Consider the following 18,900-nt stretch of genomic DNA (forward strand, 5'->3'; position numbering starts at 1 on the left):
TTTTTATATTTATTTGTATTTTTTTATATTTATTTGTATTTTTTATATTTATTTGTATTTTTTATATTTATTTGAATTATACTTATTTACATTTTTATATTTATATGCATTTTTTAATATTTATTTGTACTTTTTTATATTTATTTGTATTTTTTATATTTATTTGAATTTTTTTAATTATTTGTATTTTTTATATTTATTTGCATATTTTTATACTTATTTACATTTCTATATTTATATGCATTTTTTACATTTATTTGCATATTTTTCATTATTATTGGAATTTTCTATATTTATTTAAATTTTTATATTTATATGCAGTTTTTATATTTATATGCATTTTTTATATTTATATGCATTTTTTATATTTATATGCATTTTTATATTAAATGCATTTTTATATTTATTTTATTTGCATTTTTATATTTATTTGCATATTTTTTATATTTATTTGCATATTTTTAATATTTATTTGCATATTTTTAATATTTATTTGCATATTTTTATATTTATTTGCATATTTTTTATATTTATTTACATTTTTATATTTATTTGCATATTTTTATTATTATTTTCATATTTGTTTATTATCATTTGCATTTTTTAATATCATTTGCATTTTTCATTATCATTTGCATTTTTCATTATCATTTGCATTTTCATATTTGCTTTTTTTATATTTATTGGCATGTTGTTATATTTATTTACATTTTTATATTTATTTGTACAATAATTTAAATATTTATATTTATAATTGAGTCATTTATATTTATTTAGATAAATTATTTAGTTATATATTTATATTTATATGGGTACTCAAGTGACATTTTGACCCGAGGAAGTCAATCAAATTTCCATGTGTTACTTCCTAAAAATAAATACAGAAAAACTTATGAACTTAAGTAATCAACCAAAAGTTTGTTATTATATAACCTCTTATCGTAAAAAAATTAATTTGCTAGACGAATTGGAACTTTTTTCTTCCAGCAAGTCCCAATGTCAACCGTATGTAGCGGCGAGTTTGTCGTTTTTAAGGGTTTTTTTTCGATTTTGTTAGGCAGAGAACGATAAATCTAAGGATTTGATCTCGGTACAGGGCTACAGTCCTTCCTTTATATATGACGCTCCGGCGTTTTCCGCTTGATTAAACATGTCGCTGTATACGTAACCCTTATTTCTTTTTCGCGATAAGTGGAAATATAACCTGACAATACGAGCATAGGCGGATTTCGGTACGAGCTACGTACGAATAGCGAACTGGAAGATACATTTTCCAAGCTTTAAAGATAATAAAAACAGGCCCCACTTTTTTATGTAGATAAGGAGAAAGCGTAAATATAAACTTGTTACTTATATCAAGTCTGACGGGTCATAGACTTCTGGGGTCACGGATTTTTTTAACCTACCCTTGCATATTGCAAACATCAGTATCTATAACGAAATTAATTATTAAAGGATTATTTTGCCATAAAATAAAAAAATAGATTGGCAAACGGGTGATATTGGAACCGTGAGAAACCAAATACTGTTTAATTTGTATTATTATTGTATAGTTTTTTCGAAAGCGTTTTCTCTTGGAGAAGTAGCTTTGCCAAGTGGGACATTATACCACCTGGCTTTTTATAACAGGGCGAAAATAGGGGATTGCATCTGTAATTAAAAAAAAAAATTAACCTACGCATATTTCGCACTTCCGCCCGTATTTGGGTTCGCTACAGTGCTACTGGGATCTACACCTTACTTGAAAATGAACAGAAAATTGGCTGACTAAAACAAATTTCTTCGAATTTATCATTCTGAAAAAGGAGGCACAAGATTAACTTTCAGCGGAATTTGTTTCAAGAAGAATTTGTGCCTAAAAGAGTACAACAGAACATTATTTATAAGAGAGAAAAACTATTAATTTATAGAGAATGCGCATACGCGTTTTTCGATATATCCAATTTTCGTAACTGTAACACTAGTGGCATCTAACGGATAATATGGAAAACATAAAATCTTGGATTACTTTTTCTTTTTAAAATATGTTGGAGGTAATCGTTTTTAAAATATTTTTTCAGTTCATAATTTGTAAATAATAGTACTATATAAAAATAAACATCCTTTTAAAACAATTTTTGTAAAAACCAATAAAACCCTAACGGCTGATTAGTGCAGCTAGGTTCAAGGCCAAAATAGTTCAGCTCTCTATGGTTGTTGGTGATCGACATTACATTTTGACATTCCGCGTGTGATCTGTAAAATATGGCTACTGTTGAAAGAGAAGCTATTCAAAAACAAATTCAACAAGATTGGGCAAATAGAGAATATATCGAAGTTGTTACTGGAAGTATTAAGAAAATTGCCGACTTCCTAAATTCATTTGGTAAGTTTATTTCCGCAGCTCGTTCCATATAGCCAAGGCTTAGTATTGTTTTTATAGTGTGACGTTAATGCTAATTTAATTAGAAATGTAGAATTACGATCTTAATTTTATTTCAGATATGTCGTGCCGTTCGAGAATCGAAACGTTGAATGAAAAATTAACATCGCTGGAAAGGAAAATAGAGTATTTGGAAGCTCGGGTATGGAATTTTTTGTTTAAATAAATACAATGTGTAGAATAATTGTGAACATTTATTATAGGTGACAAAAGGAGAAACGTTAACATAGAATTATAGCATTCAGTCATTCATCCCAAACATGTATATTGGAATTTCATACTTTGTGATATTAAAGCTCGAAAGGCGCTGTTTCTGGGGAGGATTTTCAACATTATATAGACTTATATTAACTTTTAAAGGTTAATGTTTCCTTTAGTTGTGTATTTTTTTATTTAGAAATAAATTTGGAAAGAGTTTACCAGATAAGTTTAGTTTTATTCATTTCAAAAAAAGTAGGAAATTTTATTAATTTAAACTGGTAGATCATCTATTGTACCGCTTAAAGATTGTATGGTAAAACTGTTGCGATGTTCAACCATAGCAAGTGGTGATACTTTGTTTTGAGATTCCCTTAAGAAGTTCCAATTTGTAGATCTTCGCCTGTTTCTTCCCTTTTTCTCAAATTCTCGTTTCAGTTCATCCTCTTCCATCAATGTTTTCTCATTTTGTAAAATTTCCGCTATCGCTAATCTCATAATACTTGGTACTTTGGTTACATCATTTTCGGGACTGCACTTTTCCCTGAAAGTCAGTATTACTTTGTTGCACAAAACTGGAGTAACCTGCAATTAATAATTAGAACTGAACTGAATTTTTTCTTTAACAAATTATGCTTATGTAATCTGAACATCTATTTAAAACTAAACTTAATTGTCTTAAGTATCTCAATATTTTTAATCTCCTACGTATTGTTATTTATCTATATAATTTTTGGTCCTTAAAGGGAATATGACCATAACCACAAACCACTGAACAACCCGGTAAATATCCAAGGGCGAAAGTAATACTAGAGGTTATATTTCCTTAAATTTACATTTTCGTGAGTAAAATTTTACTCCTTACTGTAGTTTCTCTAATTTGATCCCTGAACTGTTATCAGGGGCGGATTTACCCTTTCGGCGCCTCTATACACTCTTTTATATCCTTATTTGTGAGAGCTGCCATTTTATTACAGGTCTGATTTCAAATAGTGCATGCAAGGCCGCTTCAAGCGGTCAAGTGCACGCGACGTCTCGAGCTGATGAGCACGTGCAGGCGCCCTTGCCTGTACTATTTTAAATTAGGCCTGTAATGAAATGGCCGACTTCGTAAAAGAGTGTATAGGCTCAGTAAAACTTGGCGCCCCTTGGCATTATCTAAAGGGTTGGTCAGCTTAGCCCCTCTTAATCCAGGGGCAATGGGTCAGCTAAGTAGGGGCAGGCCAAGTATAAATCGACCGTGGAGCATTATCAGAGATTTGGCGCCCCTAGAAAAATGCCGCCCTAGGCACGTGCCTACTCTGCCTAATGGTTAATACGCCCCTGACTGTTATACCACTAACTGATCGGAGGTCTTACTCAGTCAGGATTAAAAATTTAAAAACAAACGCTTTGTTACGCCCTTTTAAAGTTTTACTATCAAACAAGTGGGTCATTTACGTATAAATTAGTGAAAGGTGCAGTGAAAGTGTAAAACGTAAGTTTTGATTCAGTTGCCTATCTTCCGCTTCTCAGACTTACTGAGAGCCATTTCTGAAGGACTTCAGACTAAGGTGCCAGTGGCCAGTAAAAGAAACCGTGGCTATTTTTAAAAATAGCACTTATTTTTCTTTGGTTAAACAGTTGTAGAGGATTACAAAAATGTAAAAACTATTTTGCGGAAATAATATTTTAAAAAGATATGATTTAAATAAAAATGTATAATACAGAGGCGTAGGAACGTTCAAGAAGTTGGAGGGGGCAAAACGAAACGAAAAGGGGTCTGGAGAATGGTTTTGAATTTTTAATGGAATGTAACTTCTCCGAATGCATGTGTACTTTTTACTACTATGTAAATTGCCGTAAAAAGACACATTTGAGGTTCTATAAGCTTTATATATGCTTTTAAAATGAGAATTTGAGCGTTTTGAAGATTTCAACTGACCAAAAAGTTGGAGGGGGCAATAACACTAGTTGCCCCTCCCTGCAAAATTCTAGGGAGGAACATTTCCCCCTCCCCCCCCAGTTCCTACGCCCCTGGTATAATATAATAGCAGGGTTTGTATGGTGACAAATAATACGTTGTTTTTTTGTAATCCTTGACCATCACCGAAAAAAGAAAGTAAAATTTCCGATTTTTGACCATTTAATAATGCTTTTTATTCAAATCAAATCTCTTTAAATAATTAATTTCGCAAAATTTTTATATTTTGTAATCCTTGACCACTGATTAACCGAAAAATTCAAAAAACTAAAGGTGCTATTGTTAACAATTCCCGAAACTGCGCCGTGTCGAGGCGTAGTGATAATTTGTTTAAGTTTCGTATTTGACTCGCTAGAGGCGTTTATCCTAAATTCAACCTCACTCCACTAGCCCACACGTAGCTATCAATAATTATTATATATTTATACTTAGAACACATGGGCGTAGGAACCAGGAGGGGCAGGGGGGGGCAATGCCCCTCCCTAGAATTTTTCTGGGAGGGGCAACTAATGTTATTGCCCCCTACAACCTTTTGGTCAGTTGAAATCTTCAAAAGGGTCAAATTCTCATTTTAAAAGCATATAAATCGTATAGAACCTCAACTGTGTTTAAATTTCAGTCTTTTCCCGTCAATTTACACAGTAGTAAAAGGTACACATGCATTCGAAGAAGGTACACTCCATTAAAAATTCAAAAACCATTCTCCCGCCCCCTCCAACTTCTAGAACGTTCCTACGCCCCTGTTAGAACAGTCAATGCCAAAACCTTTGCGACGCCAAAGACGGGCACCAATGTTATTTTTCAGCGACACTTACTCGCAAACAGGCTGTGTCCAACTGATATTTTTCCATGTCAGGCATGACGTATTTACTGCGAGTTCTTTTATTGGTCGCCAACCAACTGTAATCGGCCCCATTTCCGTTCGCTATCAAAGCCTCCAGTTCGAATTTGAGATTCTCCTTGCGCTCTATTTCGGTCATCACCTGCGAACCAAGAACCATTTACAAACCCAAAAACCAAGGCAATTAAAATTCGTGCAAATTACCTCCCCCAGTAACGAATCGGCAATAATTTGTTCGCGAGATTTTGAAACCCTGAATTCGTTTTGAGAATCGCCTCTGATCCAAGTAGCCAATGAAGACCACATCATTCCGTGTTCATCCCTTTTTAGCGGTTTTTACCCAGATCTCGATAAACGTGGCCGTTCGGTTCTCACTCTAAAACCCAAGTAAAGGTTTTACTAAGGAAAAATGGATCTTTCCAGTTAGCTTCTATAGTCCTGGTTAACGCGGTTATACGCAGATAGATCGTAAACAAACTACTCGGGATAATGATATTCTCTTTGAAGCCAGTGTGTACTTTACACCAACACTCGAGGGACCCACTTTGAAATTTCTATCCTATCTTACCCTTATTTTTTATATTTCTATATCATACTGGTATCGTTCAATAATTCGTTCTGCTCGTTATACGTACGGGTCTCTCCTGTCCTCTTGTAGCACTTTCTCCTTTTCTTTACAAAGTCAAAAGTATCTTATGACACGCGACGAGACGATTTTGTAGGGTTTTGCCCATTTACGACCAAGATTTTTCTATTAATAAGTCCTAATTCTTTTTAGCGCTCGAATAAAGGTATAATCCGAAGTACATTTAAGTGGCTAGTGATCGGTTTCTACTCTGTGTCTGAGTCTCCAAATATTGAATATTATCAAATACCGCAAGTTCACTGTTTACGGGACCTTGAAAGTTTTAAGAACCAAATATTTCTAATCTTCACGCGTCGTCAACGAACTTGGCCAGAAAGAAAATTTACTTCACCGAGAACCAGCTGGGCGTTTTCTCATCACCGTCCGAAAACATATCTTCGTGAAGTAACGAAAAACTGACGGGTCTTTGATACACGAATTGGTCTTTAATTTTTTCTGGAGCGTTTATCGAATTTTCCGTTCGGAGAGGTTAAGACGGTAAGAAAAGCACGCTATCATTTAACTTACGTCCGTTAATTTATTATTCGCGACGGTATTTCATTATTAATGATTCTCGAAAATTTAGCGCTCCTTGTGAAAATGAGAAATGGACCGCGGGAAATGTAATTTAGGTTAGATTGTTTCGTCCAGCTATGATACGACGATTATTTGGGTTTCTAGATCTATTTTAGATATGATTGTATCGTAGTAAGTTGACTTATCAAGTTATCATGGAAGTTTCGGAGCGCAATCATCGTGTTAAAGCCGCCATAATTACAGTATGTGCCATTTTAATCCCAAGTTTAAAACTTTACCGATACGAATTTAGTTTTCGAATTTTCGTAGTTCGCACCTTATGTTCATGTCAAAACGTCCGCTTGTGGATCAGCGTATAGTGGCTACATGTTCGATCTAATTACCGCCGTCGCCAAATGGAAAAATTTTAGGTTATTTCTTTGTAGTGTACGATAAATTGCTATATTTTTTAACTCTGGTAAAATATTATCTCTTTAAAGTTTGGAGTTTGTAACTCCAAACGAAGGTGGCTGGGGGAAGCCGAACATGTTCGGTCGATGGTCTGGTATGATGGGACTAGTTCACAGAAACGTAAACTAAACGTTTTTTCCATAACAAAATGCTCCTTCATAATTTTTATTTTTTCAGCAATCCGACATGGTTCTCACTCCTTTCTACACAACTGTCGATAGAATGCCGTTGTTGTCTTATTCTCCGACTGTCGATTGTATGAAATCTTCCATTTTCACAGGTATACCCGATACTGAATTTCGCGGTCTTGGCAACGTAGATGTTGGAGACATTGATCTTGGGGTAGGAATAACATAGACTATTGGCTTTAACAGTGTAGTACTGGATGACATCAATGTTAATTATTCCCTATAGCTATTTATCCCGATAGCAATTTGTTTCTTCCTCATTTACGTTCTTGGAAGGTTAAGTCACAGAATTGACTTGCGTAAGTCAATTAATAGTGGTATTACGCTTTGGAATGTTACAGAGCTACTACTGCTTAAAGGTTGGTAAATTTTGAACGTAACTGTCCTCGAAGTAATTACGAATGTACTCGCGAAACAGGTCGTCCACCCAGGCATCTGTCTCATAACGAGAGGATATTGTACGTGGTCTTGTCTTGCGTCACTTTCTTTCTACTCACTATAATGTCGGGCAGTTTGATAGCCTTGCTTTCAATCCGACCCGTGATACGATACATACGACAAGCCAGTGATTTTTTTGATTTTCCTGATGTTATACCCGTCGTCCCCATCAACAGCAACGAACCTGACCTTCTCAAAGTAGGCATAATTATTTGTTTTTCCTTATTTATATCCGTTTTCGACTTAAACGAGATTGAACTATAGAGTTCCGGTGACCTCGCCCTGCAAGAAATCAGCCGGAGGATTGAAGACAACCCGGATTCTTCTCAGATTCGTTCCGAAGACTACTACAACGAATCCTTATTACGGTCTGTGCGGAAGGGTGAAAAATGCTTCCTCAGCATGTCCGAAACAATCGTGTACGACATCTTAAATTCACGGCTGCCCTGTCGCAGGTCTAGTTTCGCCATTTCGAAACCTTACAGAGAGAAGCTAGTTGTGATAGGCTACTCTAAGAAAATGCCGACCTTAATTAGTAACGCCATCAGCTTAATGTAATTGACTATTTAGGATCCAAGTAGGTGCCTGAAGGTTTAAATGTCTAATTGTTGATCATTGGCAGAATCCAGCGTTTTTACGAAACCAGGCAGATCAAGAAATACGAAAATGTCATAGCTCAAAATTCCTCAATGTGTGTCCACAAAGAGGGTCATAAATCTGCTGAGGGTACCAGAATTCATACCAAAGTGGTGGCCATCAGCTTGGATCATTTAGAGATGGCGTTTTTCGTAGTGTTTCTTCTATCGATTTTTGCGGGCTTCTTCGGCTTGTTCGAATTATGCTTTGGTATTCGGGCCCTTCGAAGACTGAAGGTTAAAAGGCATTCGTTTCCGGGTGAATTATAATCCAACAACATATACACTCTTTTATATCCTTATTTGTGAGAGCTGCCATTTTATTACAGGTCTGATTTCAAATAGTGCCCTTGCCTGTACTATTTTAAATTATGCCTGTAATGAAATGGCCGACTTGGTAAAAGAGTGTATAGTGTCAAACAATGAGAATGGATTAATAACTTTATTTTTATTGTATAGCCAAAAGTAATTATAATGCCTTTCGTGAAGTCAATTGGGCACTTTGATCTTGAGGTAGCTTAAGCGCGTTTCAGTGTTTTGGCTCTTCGCAAAAGATAAACTTGAAATTGTCATGTATTAGCGTCTAAGTGTGAAGCTATTAAGCTAGTTAACAAGCCTCTTTCGAAGATAAAGAAGGTTAACGAAGCAAAAAACTCATACATGTATATAATATTTTGTAGAGTAGATAAATATTAAATGCTTCTGATATTGAAATTGCATTATCATTTAAAAAATCGGATTAAAACATTTTGCGTAGCAAAATTTATTACCATTTTTCAAAACAAAATCTGGTTTAAGTATCACCAGAAGTTTATAATATTCTTTTTTCGAGAGAAGTGTTCATCTGGACCATTTAAATGAACGCGTACCTTCGCACACTCGAGTCACTTTTTAATAGGTACAAATTTGCCGCCGAATCGAGGACGCCACAAAATGTACTCCATATAACGATGTAAAATGTGTAAATATTACTAAATTGAGATATTTACTTGTTTATAAACCATATTTTCTCCGAATGAATAGTTTTATAAAGTTAGTGTATAATGTATTGGCCCCCGCACTATTTGCTTACGAAACATTTTTTAAATTAACAGGAGCTTGCAAAAATACGATATTTCAAGCTCATAGCATTAGAAAGAATAGCTACGTTCACACGTATGCGAGGGGCAGGTCACTTCCTTGATTAACGACGCACCCCTCAAAAGATTAAATCCGATTTAATCGTGACTATTTTGATTAAATTCAATTTAATCACGTTTAAGTTGATTAAATCACGTTTAATCATGATTATAATGTTTAAATCTGATTTAATAATGATTAAATGATTAAATCTGATTAAAATGATTAAATCTGTTTAAATTGATTAAATCCTGATTAAAAAATTATATTGTGATTAGTATGATTAAATCGTACTTTAGTTTAGATTTTAATGATTAAATCTGTTTAAATTGATTAAATCCTGATTAAAAAATTATATCGTGATTAGTATGATTAAATCGTACTTTAGTTTTGATTTTAATGATAAATTCTCTATTCGACCGATTATATTGATTAAATCGTGATTAAAATGATTTAATATAATTAAAATGATTAAATCGTGATTAAAATGATTTAATATAATTAAAATGATTAAATCGTGATTAAAATGATTTAATATAATTAAAATGATTAAATCTAATTAAAATGATTAAATCTAATTAAAAAGATTAGTTCATGATTAGAATGATTAAATCTCGTTTAAATCGTGATTAGATTTTTAATCTTGATCAAGTTTATTTAATTACGATTACCCTGATTTAATAATTTTACTGTGATTAAGACGCACCCAAAATGGAAGTGACCTGCCCCTCGGAAAACGGTTTGAATCGGTTTAAAACGATTTAGCCTGGTTCACACAACTTTATCTAAACGTTTTAAATCGATTGGAATCGATAAAAAGGCAAAAGCGTGAAATACGAATACTTCTCTCGTAGAAGATATATTATATACTTCTGGTATTGTTTATCTTAAGCCGTTTGTTCCGTCCTTTCAATGAATTGTGACGTACACCTTGCCCGTACTTTGCCCCGTGTGTAAATGCTAGAAAGATACTCCAATTAGTACAGTCTATTTCATAAAAGGTCAACCCTCGGGACTTACTTCGACGGCCCTCGCGATACCCTCCAGTCCCGTAAACTTTCCCTCCAGGGTGTCAGATCCGTCGTCCAAATTTAACTTGGTCTCTCCGTCTTGAACGGACTTGAGCAGTTTGACAAAGTATTCCCCGTGGAACTCGCTAAAGTTGGCAATGTTGAAACCTCGGACGCTGGCTGATTTGCGTAAGAGTTGAATGGGCAAACCTCCAATGTCACCTGCGACATCGGGGAAGTCGCCTTCGGCCCGGTACCCAGTTATCGCTCCTAGAACGACCAATTTTCCCCTGACGGCCAAGTGACGCGTTAATGTTTCGAAAATATTTCCGCCAATCGTTTCCCAGATGACGTCAATTCCATCCTGCGTTATATCACTCAGTTAACTCTAATTTATACTTATGTATTAATTTCTACCACTTTATCAATGACCCTTTCGGATCTGTGGGTTATTAATGGATGATAACTATCTACGAGAAAGCGACAAACACGTTGAATCCAACGTATTTGCGTAACAGGAAATGTTCCCAGAATTTTGCGCGTCAACCGGCAAAGAAAATAACTTGTAATACTAAGAAAAATATCTTTACAATATTGTTAATTATAATTCGTGAAAGTCTATAACATTAATATTTTAACCTATTTTGTTCAATTGTAATGATGTTTGTTAAATTTTTCGAAATAAAACTTGGCACTAAGCCTTGGAAATAACAATTAACAAAATTGTATTAGTCCCAGGCATATTTCCTTCGTTACCTTAAGCAGGTAGATATTCATGGTAGAACTGAATACATTTATTTAATTATGGACAACGTTGTGCCGTGTCTGCTTACCGGGTACAACTTTGTGAGCGCTTTATCCAAATCTTCATCCTTGTAGTTAATGACGCAATCGCATCCCAAATCCTTAAGTACAAATTATTCAATTTATTAACATTAAAAATGACAATTCATTTTGTTATCTGGTTACCGTTATGACTTTAGCTTTTTCTTGAGAAGAGGTCAAACCGATAACGTGGCAGCCGCGTTGTTTGCAATATTGAACCTGCGCTTTTAAGACAACGTTTCAAATACAATCTTTATAGACAGAGTTTGTGACATGGCGGCTATCACATGGAGAAAAGACCTAAGTGCTATGTTAGAAATAAACCTTAATTTCTACTACCATCGATGACTTGAGAACCATCTTACATGTAAGCTTTTGATATATTCTACAAAGTATATGTATCGCTGGGGTGGATAAGGTTCTGATACTAAAAGTCGCCTTTTTGGAGGTTACTTAATTGGGCACCCCTGATGAGTGGTCATTTTTCCATGGGACAATCCATTGGCCCCTTACCACAATCTGTCCCAGTGCTCCGGCAGCCGCTGTCACTAGAACTTTATGGTGACTTTTTATTTCGGCAGTCTTGTCCAATCCGATCGTGGCCGTCAGACCGCTGACTAACAACGACACGTATTCCGGTTTCAGATCGGGTACAGAAAAGACCTGAATTTGATGGACACACTGCGTGGTGGTAATGAAAATATCTTACAATTTTTGTTTTCGATTTACTTAAAATTTTTAAACGGTAATATCGTACCAGATACTCAGTATACGCTCCAAAGATGAATGTGGCCACTGGTTGTCCTGGTTTCAGATGCTTGACATTTCTACCGACTGAAACGATCTCACCAACAGCCTTTTAAATTATAAAATGAATTGTACTTTGATACACTATAATCTGTCTCTAACGTTCACTTTACTTCGAGTCCAAGTTTACAGTCTTTGCCGTAGCGACCTGCAGTTACGTTCACATCCGTAGCGTTAACGCCGACGTACCTGTTTTTCAAAATTGTATCGTTCATTAAAATGGAGTAAATACAGTGGGTATATAGTCGGAATTACTTAGTTTTAACCAGTACTTCGTCTGGTTTTGGTTCCACCATAGGCACCGTAACTATTTCCACCGCTTTCCGGAAATCGGAAGTATATCTTCTATGGTCTAATTCCTTGAAAGTTGTCGGTAACGGCATTGTGGAATAATATTATCTTCGTGTCTAAGAGTTAATTAAGGTGAATATGGTTAAAAAACCATATTTAGGACCAGTGGAGTAAACAAGGGTGGTGCAGCTTTGATTGTACTCAATTTTAATCACATCTACGACCCCTTCTGAACCTTTACGTAGTCTAATACCATTTGACGAATTTCTGGATACACCACTGCTTAATCTCTTCACTATCTTTCGAATATATAATTTTTTTTCTTATAATAAATTTTTAAAATCTCTGAATTCCAAATCATTTCACCCGTAGGAATTTATGCAGGCCTGACCCCATTGATAAGTTAATATTTTAATCGACGGGTCGGACATTTACCAAAATCCCGTACACTTTGTCTAAAATCGCAAAATCTTTTAACTCTCTCTATGGTAAATTAACATTGAAATCCCAAAATCACTTCAAAAAGTAATGATAAAATCGCCAAAATCTCTACGAAATCCCGAAATCCCGTACAAAATAATGGCAAGTGTCCGACCCCTCGATTTTAATAGACTTAACTAGAAAGATCTTCGGGAAAGTTAAACAATTTAACATATGTAACATTCTTTTTAATAAGTTCATTTAAATCAATATTAGTTCAAACTAACTGATAAACTACTTTAATTTTGATTTGAAAAATGTTTTGAATTTTTTAAATTAACTAATTCAGATACACTCAATATAGTAATATCTTGAAGTCGCTAAAAGTCCCGATTTGTAACAAATGATTATATTCTAATAAATTTAGGTGATTAAGAAAAAGACTTGTAAATGTAACTTAATATATGAATTACATAGGTAATGTGACTTACATTGATGGTGTTTTAGTACGGATGGAATACGGTTGTTTGTCTCCGAAGCAAAACCCTTTACTGATAGTGTTCCAAGGTTACGTACAGTCTCAGCGTATCGTTCAAATTACACGATAATGGAAATGTACGTCAAGTAGAATGAGCTTTGAGCTCGAAACTCTTATCGTTAGGACCAATGATGGGCATTTTTAATAAAGAGCCGCTTAACTCATTTATCAAATAATTTGCTCGTTCTTTTTCTTTTAGAATTATAAACTGCTCATTTAAAATAAATTGAACCTTTCTCTTTTCGTGCTCATTTGACAAAATGAGTTCTCTTCTATTTTGTGATGGTTGGCGAAAATTGGAACTCCTCTCATTTCACGAACATTTGAGAGCCGAAAGCGGTGCTCCTTTCTTTTCCTCCTAAAATGATAAACGAATTAGGGGGCCTCTCGTTTTATCAAATAAGAAATGGAAACTACGTCCTCCTCTTTTCCTTCACAATTGAGAAACGAAAACAACACTCTGCTCTTCTCCTTCTCAATTGAGAAATGAAAACAACACTCTGCTCTTCTACTTCTCAATTGAGAAATGAAAACAGCACTCTGCTCTTCTCCTTCTCAATTGAGAAATGAAAACAGCACTCTGCTCTTCTCCTTCTCAATTGAGAAATGAAAACAACACTCTGCTCTTCTCCTTCTCAATTGAGAAGTGAAAACAGCACTCTGCTCTTCTCCTTCTCAATTGAGAAATGAAAACAGCACTCTGCTCTTCTCCTTCTCAATTGAGAAATGAAAACAGCACTCTGCTCTTCTCCTTCTCAATTGAGAAATGAAAACAGCACTCTGCTCTTCTCCTTCTCAATTGAGAAATGAAAACAACACTCTGCTCTTCTCCTTCTCAATTGAGAAATGAAAATAACACTCTGCTCTTCTCCTTCTCAATTGAGAAATGAAAACAACACTCTGCTCTTCTACTTCTCAATGGAGAAATGAAAACAACACTCTGCTCTTCTCCTTCTCAATTGAGAAATGAAAACAGCACTCTGCTCTTCTCCTTCTCAATTGAGAAATGAAAACAGCACTCTGCTCTTCTCCTTCTCAATTGAGAAATGAAAATAACACTCTGCTCTTCTCCTTCTCAATTGAGAAATGAAAACAACACTCTGCTCTTCTACTTCTCAATTGAGAAATGAAAACAACACTCTGCTCTTCTCCTTCTCAATTGAGAAATGAAAACAGCACTCTTCTCTTCTCCTTCTCAATTGAGAAATGAAAACAGCACTCTGCTCTTCTCCTTCTCAATTGAGAAATGAAAACAGCACTCTGCTCTTCTCCTTCTCAATTGAGAAATGAAAACAGCACTCTGCTCTTCTCCTTCTCAATTGAGAAATGAAAACAGCACTCTGCTCTTCTCCTTCTCAATTGAGAAATGAAAACAACACTCTGCTCTTCTCCTTCTCAATTGAGAAATGAAAATAACACTCTGCTCTTCTCCTTCTCAATTGAGAAATGAAAACAACACTCTGCTCTTCTACTTCTCAATTTGAGAAATGAAAACAACACTCTGCTCTTCTCCTTCTCAATTGAGAAATGAAAACAACACTCTGCTCTTCTCCTTCTCAATTGAGAAATGAAAACAACATTCTGCTCTTCTCCTTCTCAATTGAGAAATGAAAACAGCACTCTGCGCTTCTCCATCTCAATTGAGAAATGAAAACAGCACTCTGCGCTTCTCCATCTCAATTGAGAAACGAAAACAGCACTCTGTTCCCTCTTTTTATAAACGGTAAGTACAGCTCAATTTCGTTCAAAATGATTAAAGAAAATTTCTATATTTATGCATGTCTGCGGAGAGATTGCGTAAAAATGAACTAATGACTTGCAAAATGCTATTTTTCATAGCGCTTACACTTCATTAGTTTATCACAAACTGCGTAACTTACAGACTGGCGACAAAAGTTTAAAGCAGAGATCTAAGAATATCGTAAAAACTATGCTAGATCTTCGCTTACACCTGCAAAGGTAAGGTTATGAAACCTATATTAGAGGTCATTAAAAGTAAACTAAAAAACTGGGCTTCGGGAAAAACGAGATATTTAACTAGAAGCGTATCCACTTGACAAAACAAAAAGGAAACCATCTAAAAACTTTGGTACATATAGTTGAAAATCATTTTTTGGTCTTAGCATTGCTTTCGAAGGTCATATAAAAATTTGTGGTGTCCCGATTGGACCCTGAAATTGGAAACCTCCACAAATTATCATAAAACGTAAGGTTATTACCAGGAACTCCCCAAATGAACGTTTTCCAATAAAAATTAATACATTTGTACAGTTTGAAATTCTGTGATAATTTGTATTATATCATAATCAACAGTAATTATGATATTAACTTTAAAATAATAATACAGCCAAATGATAACGGAAATAATATTTATTAATTAGCATATGTTATGTTAGTAATCAACAAATTACTGAAATATCGTATGTTGCTTATTAATGGTAAAATTGATCTCATTGAATGGTGACGTACACTTTTCCCGTGCTTTTTCCCGTGTGTAAATGCTGCAGAAGAGAAAACCACGTGAGTATAACCAGCAAGTCGCATCGCGAATAAAACAATAAGAATTACTTCGACTCCTCTGATGGCCCCTTCGAGTCCTACAAACTTTCCTTCTTTGGTAGATTCTGATCCGTCATCCAAATTTAACTTGGTCTCACCCTTCTGAACGGATTTGAGCAGTTTGACGAAATATTCTCCGAATAACTCCGTGTAGTGGGACAAGAGGAATCCTCTAATACTGGACGATTTGAAGAGGAGTTGAATCGGTAAATTTCCCAAGTCTTCCGAGGGTAAAGCACCTTCGGCCGTGTAACCCGTTATGGCCCCGATGACCACCAGTCTTCCTTTAATGGCCAAGTGTTGACTCAGGGTTTTAAAGACGCTTCCTCCGATTGTCTCCCAGATTACGTCAATTCCTTCCTGTAGATGCGATAGTTACTTAAAATTCGAAACCGCTTTCAGAATATATTAAGTAGCGTCTTCTCATTACCGGGTACTTGTCCTTGAGTACTTGTCCCAAATCTTCTTCTTTGTAGTTAATAATGTGATCGCATCCGAGCTCCTGTGTTTTTACGGAATTTAATTAAAAATCTATATTTTTATACAACTATTTAATTTCTACCGTAAGTATTTTAGCCTTGTCTTTGGTTGAAGTCAATCCGATAACGTGACAGCCGCGTTGTTTGCAATATTGTACCTAAATAGGGCATTAGTACGGAACATTCGTCAACAAAGTTTTTATGACACCTTGGTATCTTACCACAATCTGTCCTAGTGCTCCAGCCGCCGCGGTGACCAGTACTTTATCGTTGCTTTTGATTTCGCCGGCCTGGTCCATCCCAATGGTTGCGGTTAGACCGCTGACTAGCAAGGACACGTACTCTGGTTTCAAATCGGGCAACGGAAAAATCTGAGATTCCGGAACCGTCTTCCGAAGTAATTATATTATATCATATCATTAGTAATTGGAGAACAGTTTTTAAATTAGGATTTTAAGAAGTACCAGATATTCGCTGAAAGAACCCAGGGCGAAAGTGGCAACGGGTTGTCCGGGCTTAAAATTGCTGACGTCTTTGCCTATGGACACGACTTCACCAATACCCTATTGAATTTTTTTTAATTTTAGAGACCAAATACAGGTACACGTTTCCACCAAGAATGTATTGAAGTGACTAAGAATATTGGACTACAGGATTCTGATTCCCATCCTCGCAGTCTTTGTAGGTGAAATTCGTCTGCTTTCCCATTCAAGTTTGCTATATGGTATGACCTTGAATGCGCCTTAAATGCAGACGAACTTTCTCCACAAAAGCTGTGAGGATGGTTCCAGGGGTTAATGCTATGCTGAAATATTCTTAGTAACTTCAATACATTCTTGGTTTCCACTAAAAAACTTCATTCGTATTAGTGGAAATCAAGCTTTCCACCGCTTATTGTCATACCTCAAGTCCAACTGTAAAAGGGATTTGAGATTTACCATAACGACCAGCAGTGATGTTGACGTCTGTCGCGTTTATTCCAGCATATCTAATTTAAAAATTCGAGTCAGATCTTCATGAATTGCATGCATAATGCATGTATGAAAATGTGTAATCTCACTTGATTTTGATGAGGACTTCTTCCGGTCCGGGTTGAATCATTGGAACTGAAAGTATCTCTACTGCTTTGCGGAAGTTCGAAGTGACCTTTTGGCCGACTAGTTTCTTGAAAGTGTTCGGTAAAGCCATATTGTGATTTTTTTTTACTTCTTGCAAAGATAACCCAAATGATATAAGTTAGTATTACACCCCGCATTTAAGTATGTTATGTAAACTGAAAATTTACATATGTAACGTAAATATTTCAATACTTAAATAAAGTTACAAATTTACTGTGGATCATCTAATTTACCATGTATACAACCCGGCTTAACAGAAAAAATAAGGGTAACTGGCACCAGTTGCTAAATACAAATCGAAGCAGACAATTTTTCTTTATAGAAATATCGATACTACCTTAAATTTTGTTCTATTTTACGTAACGTAACCTGTAATTTATCTTCAAATATTATATAACATTACCAATTATCACTATATGTACAGGCTTAAATGTAAAATCAATAAAATAGAAAACAAAACACTAGGAAACAAAAATAAGCTGTTTTTCGTTACTTACAATTTTCCTTCTAGCTTCTAGAATGAACGCGGATTCGGTTCAAGGTACAATTAAGTACGTAACGTAAGCTGTACATTTACATAGAATATACGCAGTTTAGCGGTACACATACACGCACCTAACAGCTTAAGGTTCAAATTGACGTAAAAAACGTAACAGCAAAAATTGTTTTTACGAAGGAAAACACAGCGTAACGTTGAAAGCCAAAATCTGTTTTTCGTTACTTACATTTTCCCGTTAGTTTGCAAAATGAAGGCGGAATCGGAGTAGGTGTTGTATAATGCCTCTCGGAGTTAGAAGTGAGGAGGCCCTTGAAATTATTTCAAGGCTATAAAAGAAAAAAAATAACGCTTGATAACAAGAAGCGGCGATAACAGATACGATAGTAGTCTCCCCACCATTAAAAGCTCGGGGTTTTTTTTTCGAATTCTTTTATCCGCGTTTTTTTAGTGTTTTCTGACAGACGAAAAATGACAATCAAAATGGATATGACGGATTTAAAGCCTTAGTGACTTGCTGGTTTTTTGATATATTTCTTTCCGTTATCGCGACCCGAACAAATAAGTTGACTCTTAGCTGATTCATTACAGATTTAGAGATGTATTGTTTAACTAATCAGTGCAAAAAGCTGTAGGAATATAACTTCAAAAACAAATATAGATTTTTTACAGAATATTTTATTTTTATTTAATAAATTTAAATTTACACGAACAAGTTCCCTTTCTACCACTATATAAACGAAAAAAATCAAAGAATAACTCCATCAAGCGCTTAAAATTTGCCGCCGATTCAGTTTCCCGTCGTAATAATTTTTCAACAAACAATTAATAGAAATATTATCTGTGAAATTCTCGAAAATGCGGAATTATGAAGACTATAAAACTGGCTGTTTGGCGCAAAAGCTACCCGATTTTGTTAAATTTAGGTGCACCAATGAGCT

General features: G+C 35.1%; 5 protein-coding genes across 5 annotated transcripts; 2 read left to right on the top strand and 3 right to left on the bottom strand.

The window, feature by feature from the left end:
- Positions 1 to 2,159: 2,159 nt before the first annotated feature.
- HSPC300 (hematopoietic stem/progenitor cell protein 300) lies at positions 2,160 to 2,847 on the top strand. The gene is made up of 3 exons (XM_090152845.1): positions 2,160 to 2,365; positions 2,482 to 2,564; positions 2,626 to 2,847. Exons 1-3 carry the CDS (start codon positions 2,245 to 2,247, stop codon positions 2,650 to 2,652), a joined length of 231 nt encoding a protein of 76 aa, XP_090008971.1. The 5' UTR covers positions 2,160 to 2,244; the 3' UTR covers positions 2,653 to 2,847.
- Positions 2,848 to 2,893: 46 nt separating this feature from the next.
- LOC149936387 (protein RD3-like) lies at positions 2,894 to 5,792 on the bottom strand. Its single transcript, XM_090153675.1, has 3 exons — positions 5,629 to 5,792; positions 5,399 to 5,566; positions 2,894 to 3,205 (listed from the first exon to the last, which is right to left on the bottom strand). The coding sequence occupies exons 1-3, from the start codon at positions 5,731 to 5,733 to the stop codon at positions 2,894 to 2,896; spliced, it is 585 nt and encodes a 194-aa protein (XP_090009801.1). The 5' UTR covers positions 5,734 to 5,792.
- Positions 5,793 to 6,780: 988 nt separating this feature from the next.
- Positions 6,781 to 8,622, top strand: LOC149936388 (glutamate receptor-like). The gene is made up of 8 exons (XM_090153676.1): positions 6,781 to 6,828; positions 6,896 to 6,996; positions 7,066 to 7,156; positions 7,214 to 7,378; positions 7,451 to 7,583; positions 7,643 to 7,860; positions 7,927 to 8,216; positions 8,285 to 8,622. Exons 1-8 carry the CDS (start codon positions 6,781 to 6,783, stop codon positions 8,565 to 8,567), a joined length of 1,329 nt encoding a protein of 442 aa, XP_090009802.1. The 3' UTR covers positions 8,568 to 8,622.
- Positions 8,623 to 9,961: 1,339 nt separating this feature from the next.
- Positions 9,962 to 13,363, bottom strand: LOC149936389 (prostaglandin reductase 3-like). Its single transcript, XM_090181141.1, has 9 exons — positions 13,261 to 13,363; positions 12,314 to 12,465; positions 12,172 to 12,247; positions 12,009 to 12,107; positions 11,765 to 11,932; positions 11,396 to 11,470; positions 11,260 to 11,331; positions 10,437 to 10,790; positions 9,962 to 10,376 (listed from the first exon to the last, which is right to left on the bottom strand). Exons 2-9 carry the CDS (start codon positions 12,439 to 12,441, stop codon positions 10,326 to 10,328), a joined length of 1,023 nt encoding a protein of 340 aa, XP_090037267.1. The 5' UTR covers positions 12,442 to 12,465; positions 13,261 to 13,363; the 3' UTR covers positions 9,962 to 10,325.
- Positions 13,364 to 15,659: 2,296 nt separating this feature from the next.
- LOC149936390 (prostaglandin reductase-3-like) lies at positions 15,660 to 18,302 on the bottom strand. The gene is made up of 9 exons (XM_090154072.1): positions 18,189 to 18,302; positions 17,406 to 17,553; positions 17,249 to 17,333; positions 16,810 to 16,908; positions 16,567 to 16,734; positions 16,429 to 16,503; positions 16,297 to 16,368; positions 15,876 to 16,226; positions 15,660 to 15,808 (listed from the first exon to the last, which is right to left on the bottom strand). The coding sequence occupies exons 2-9, from the start codon at positions 17,531 to 17,533 to the stop codon at positions 15,758 to 15,760; spliced, it is 1,029 nt and encodes a 342-aa protein (XP_090010198.1). The 5' UTR covers positions 17,534 to 17,553; positions 18,189 to 18,302; the 3' UTR covers positions 15,660 to 15,757.
- Between the last annotated feature and the right edge of the window lie 598 nt (positions 18,303 to 18,900).

The sequence above is a fragment of the Leiobunum rupestre genome, chromosome 7 (genome assembly GCF_980474605.1).
Source record: "Leiobunum rupestre chromosome 7, qqLeiRupe1.1.hap1, whole genome shotgun sequence".
NCBI classification, from domain to species: Eukaryota; Metazoa; Arthropoda; class Arachnida; order Opiliones; family Sclerosomatidae; genus Leiobunum; species Leiobunum rupestre.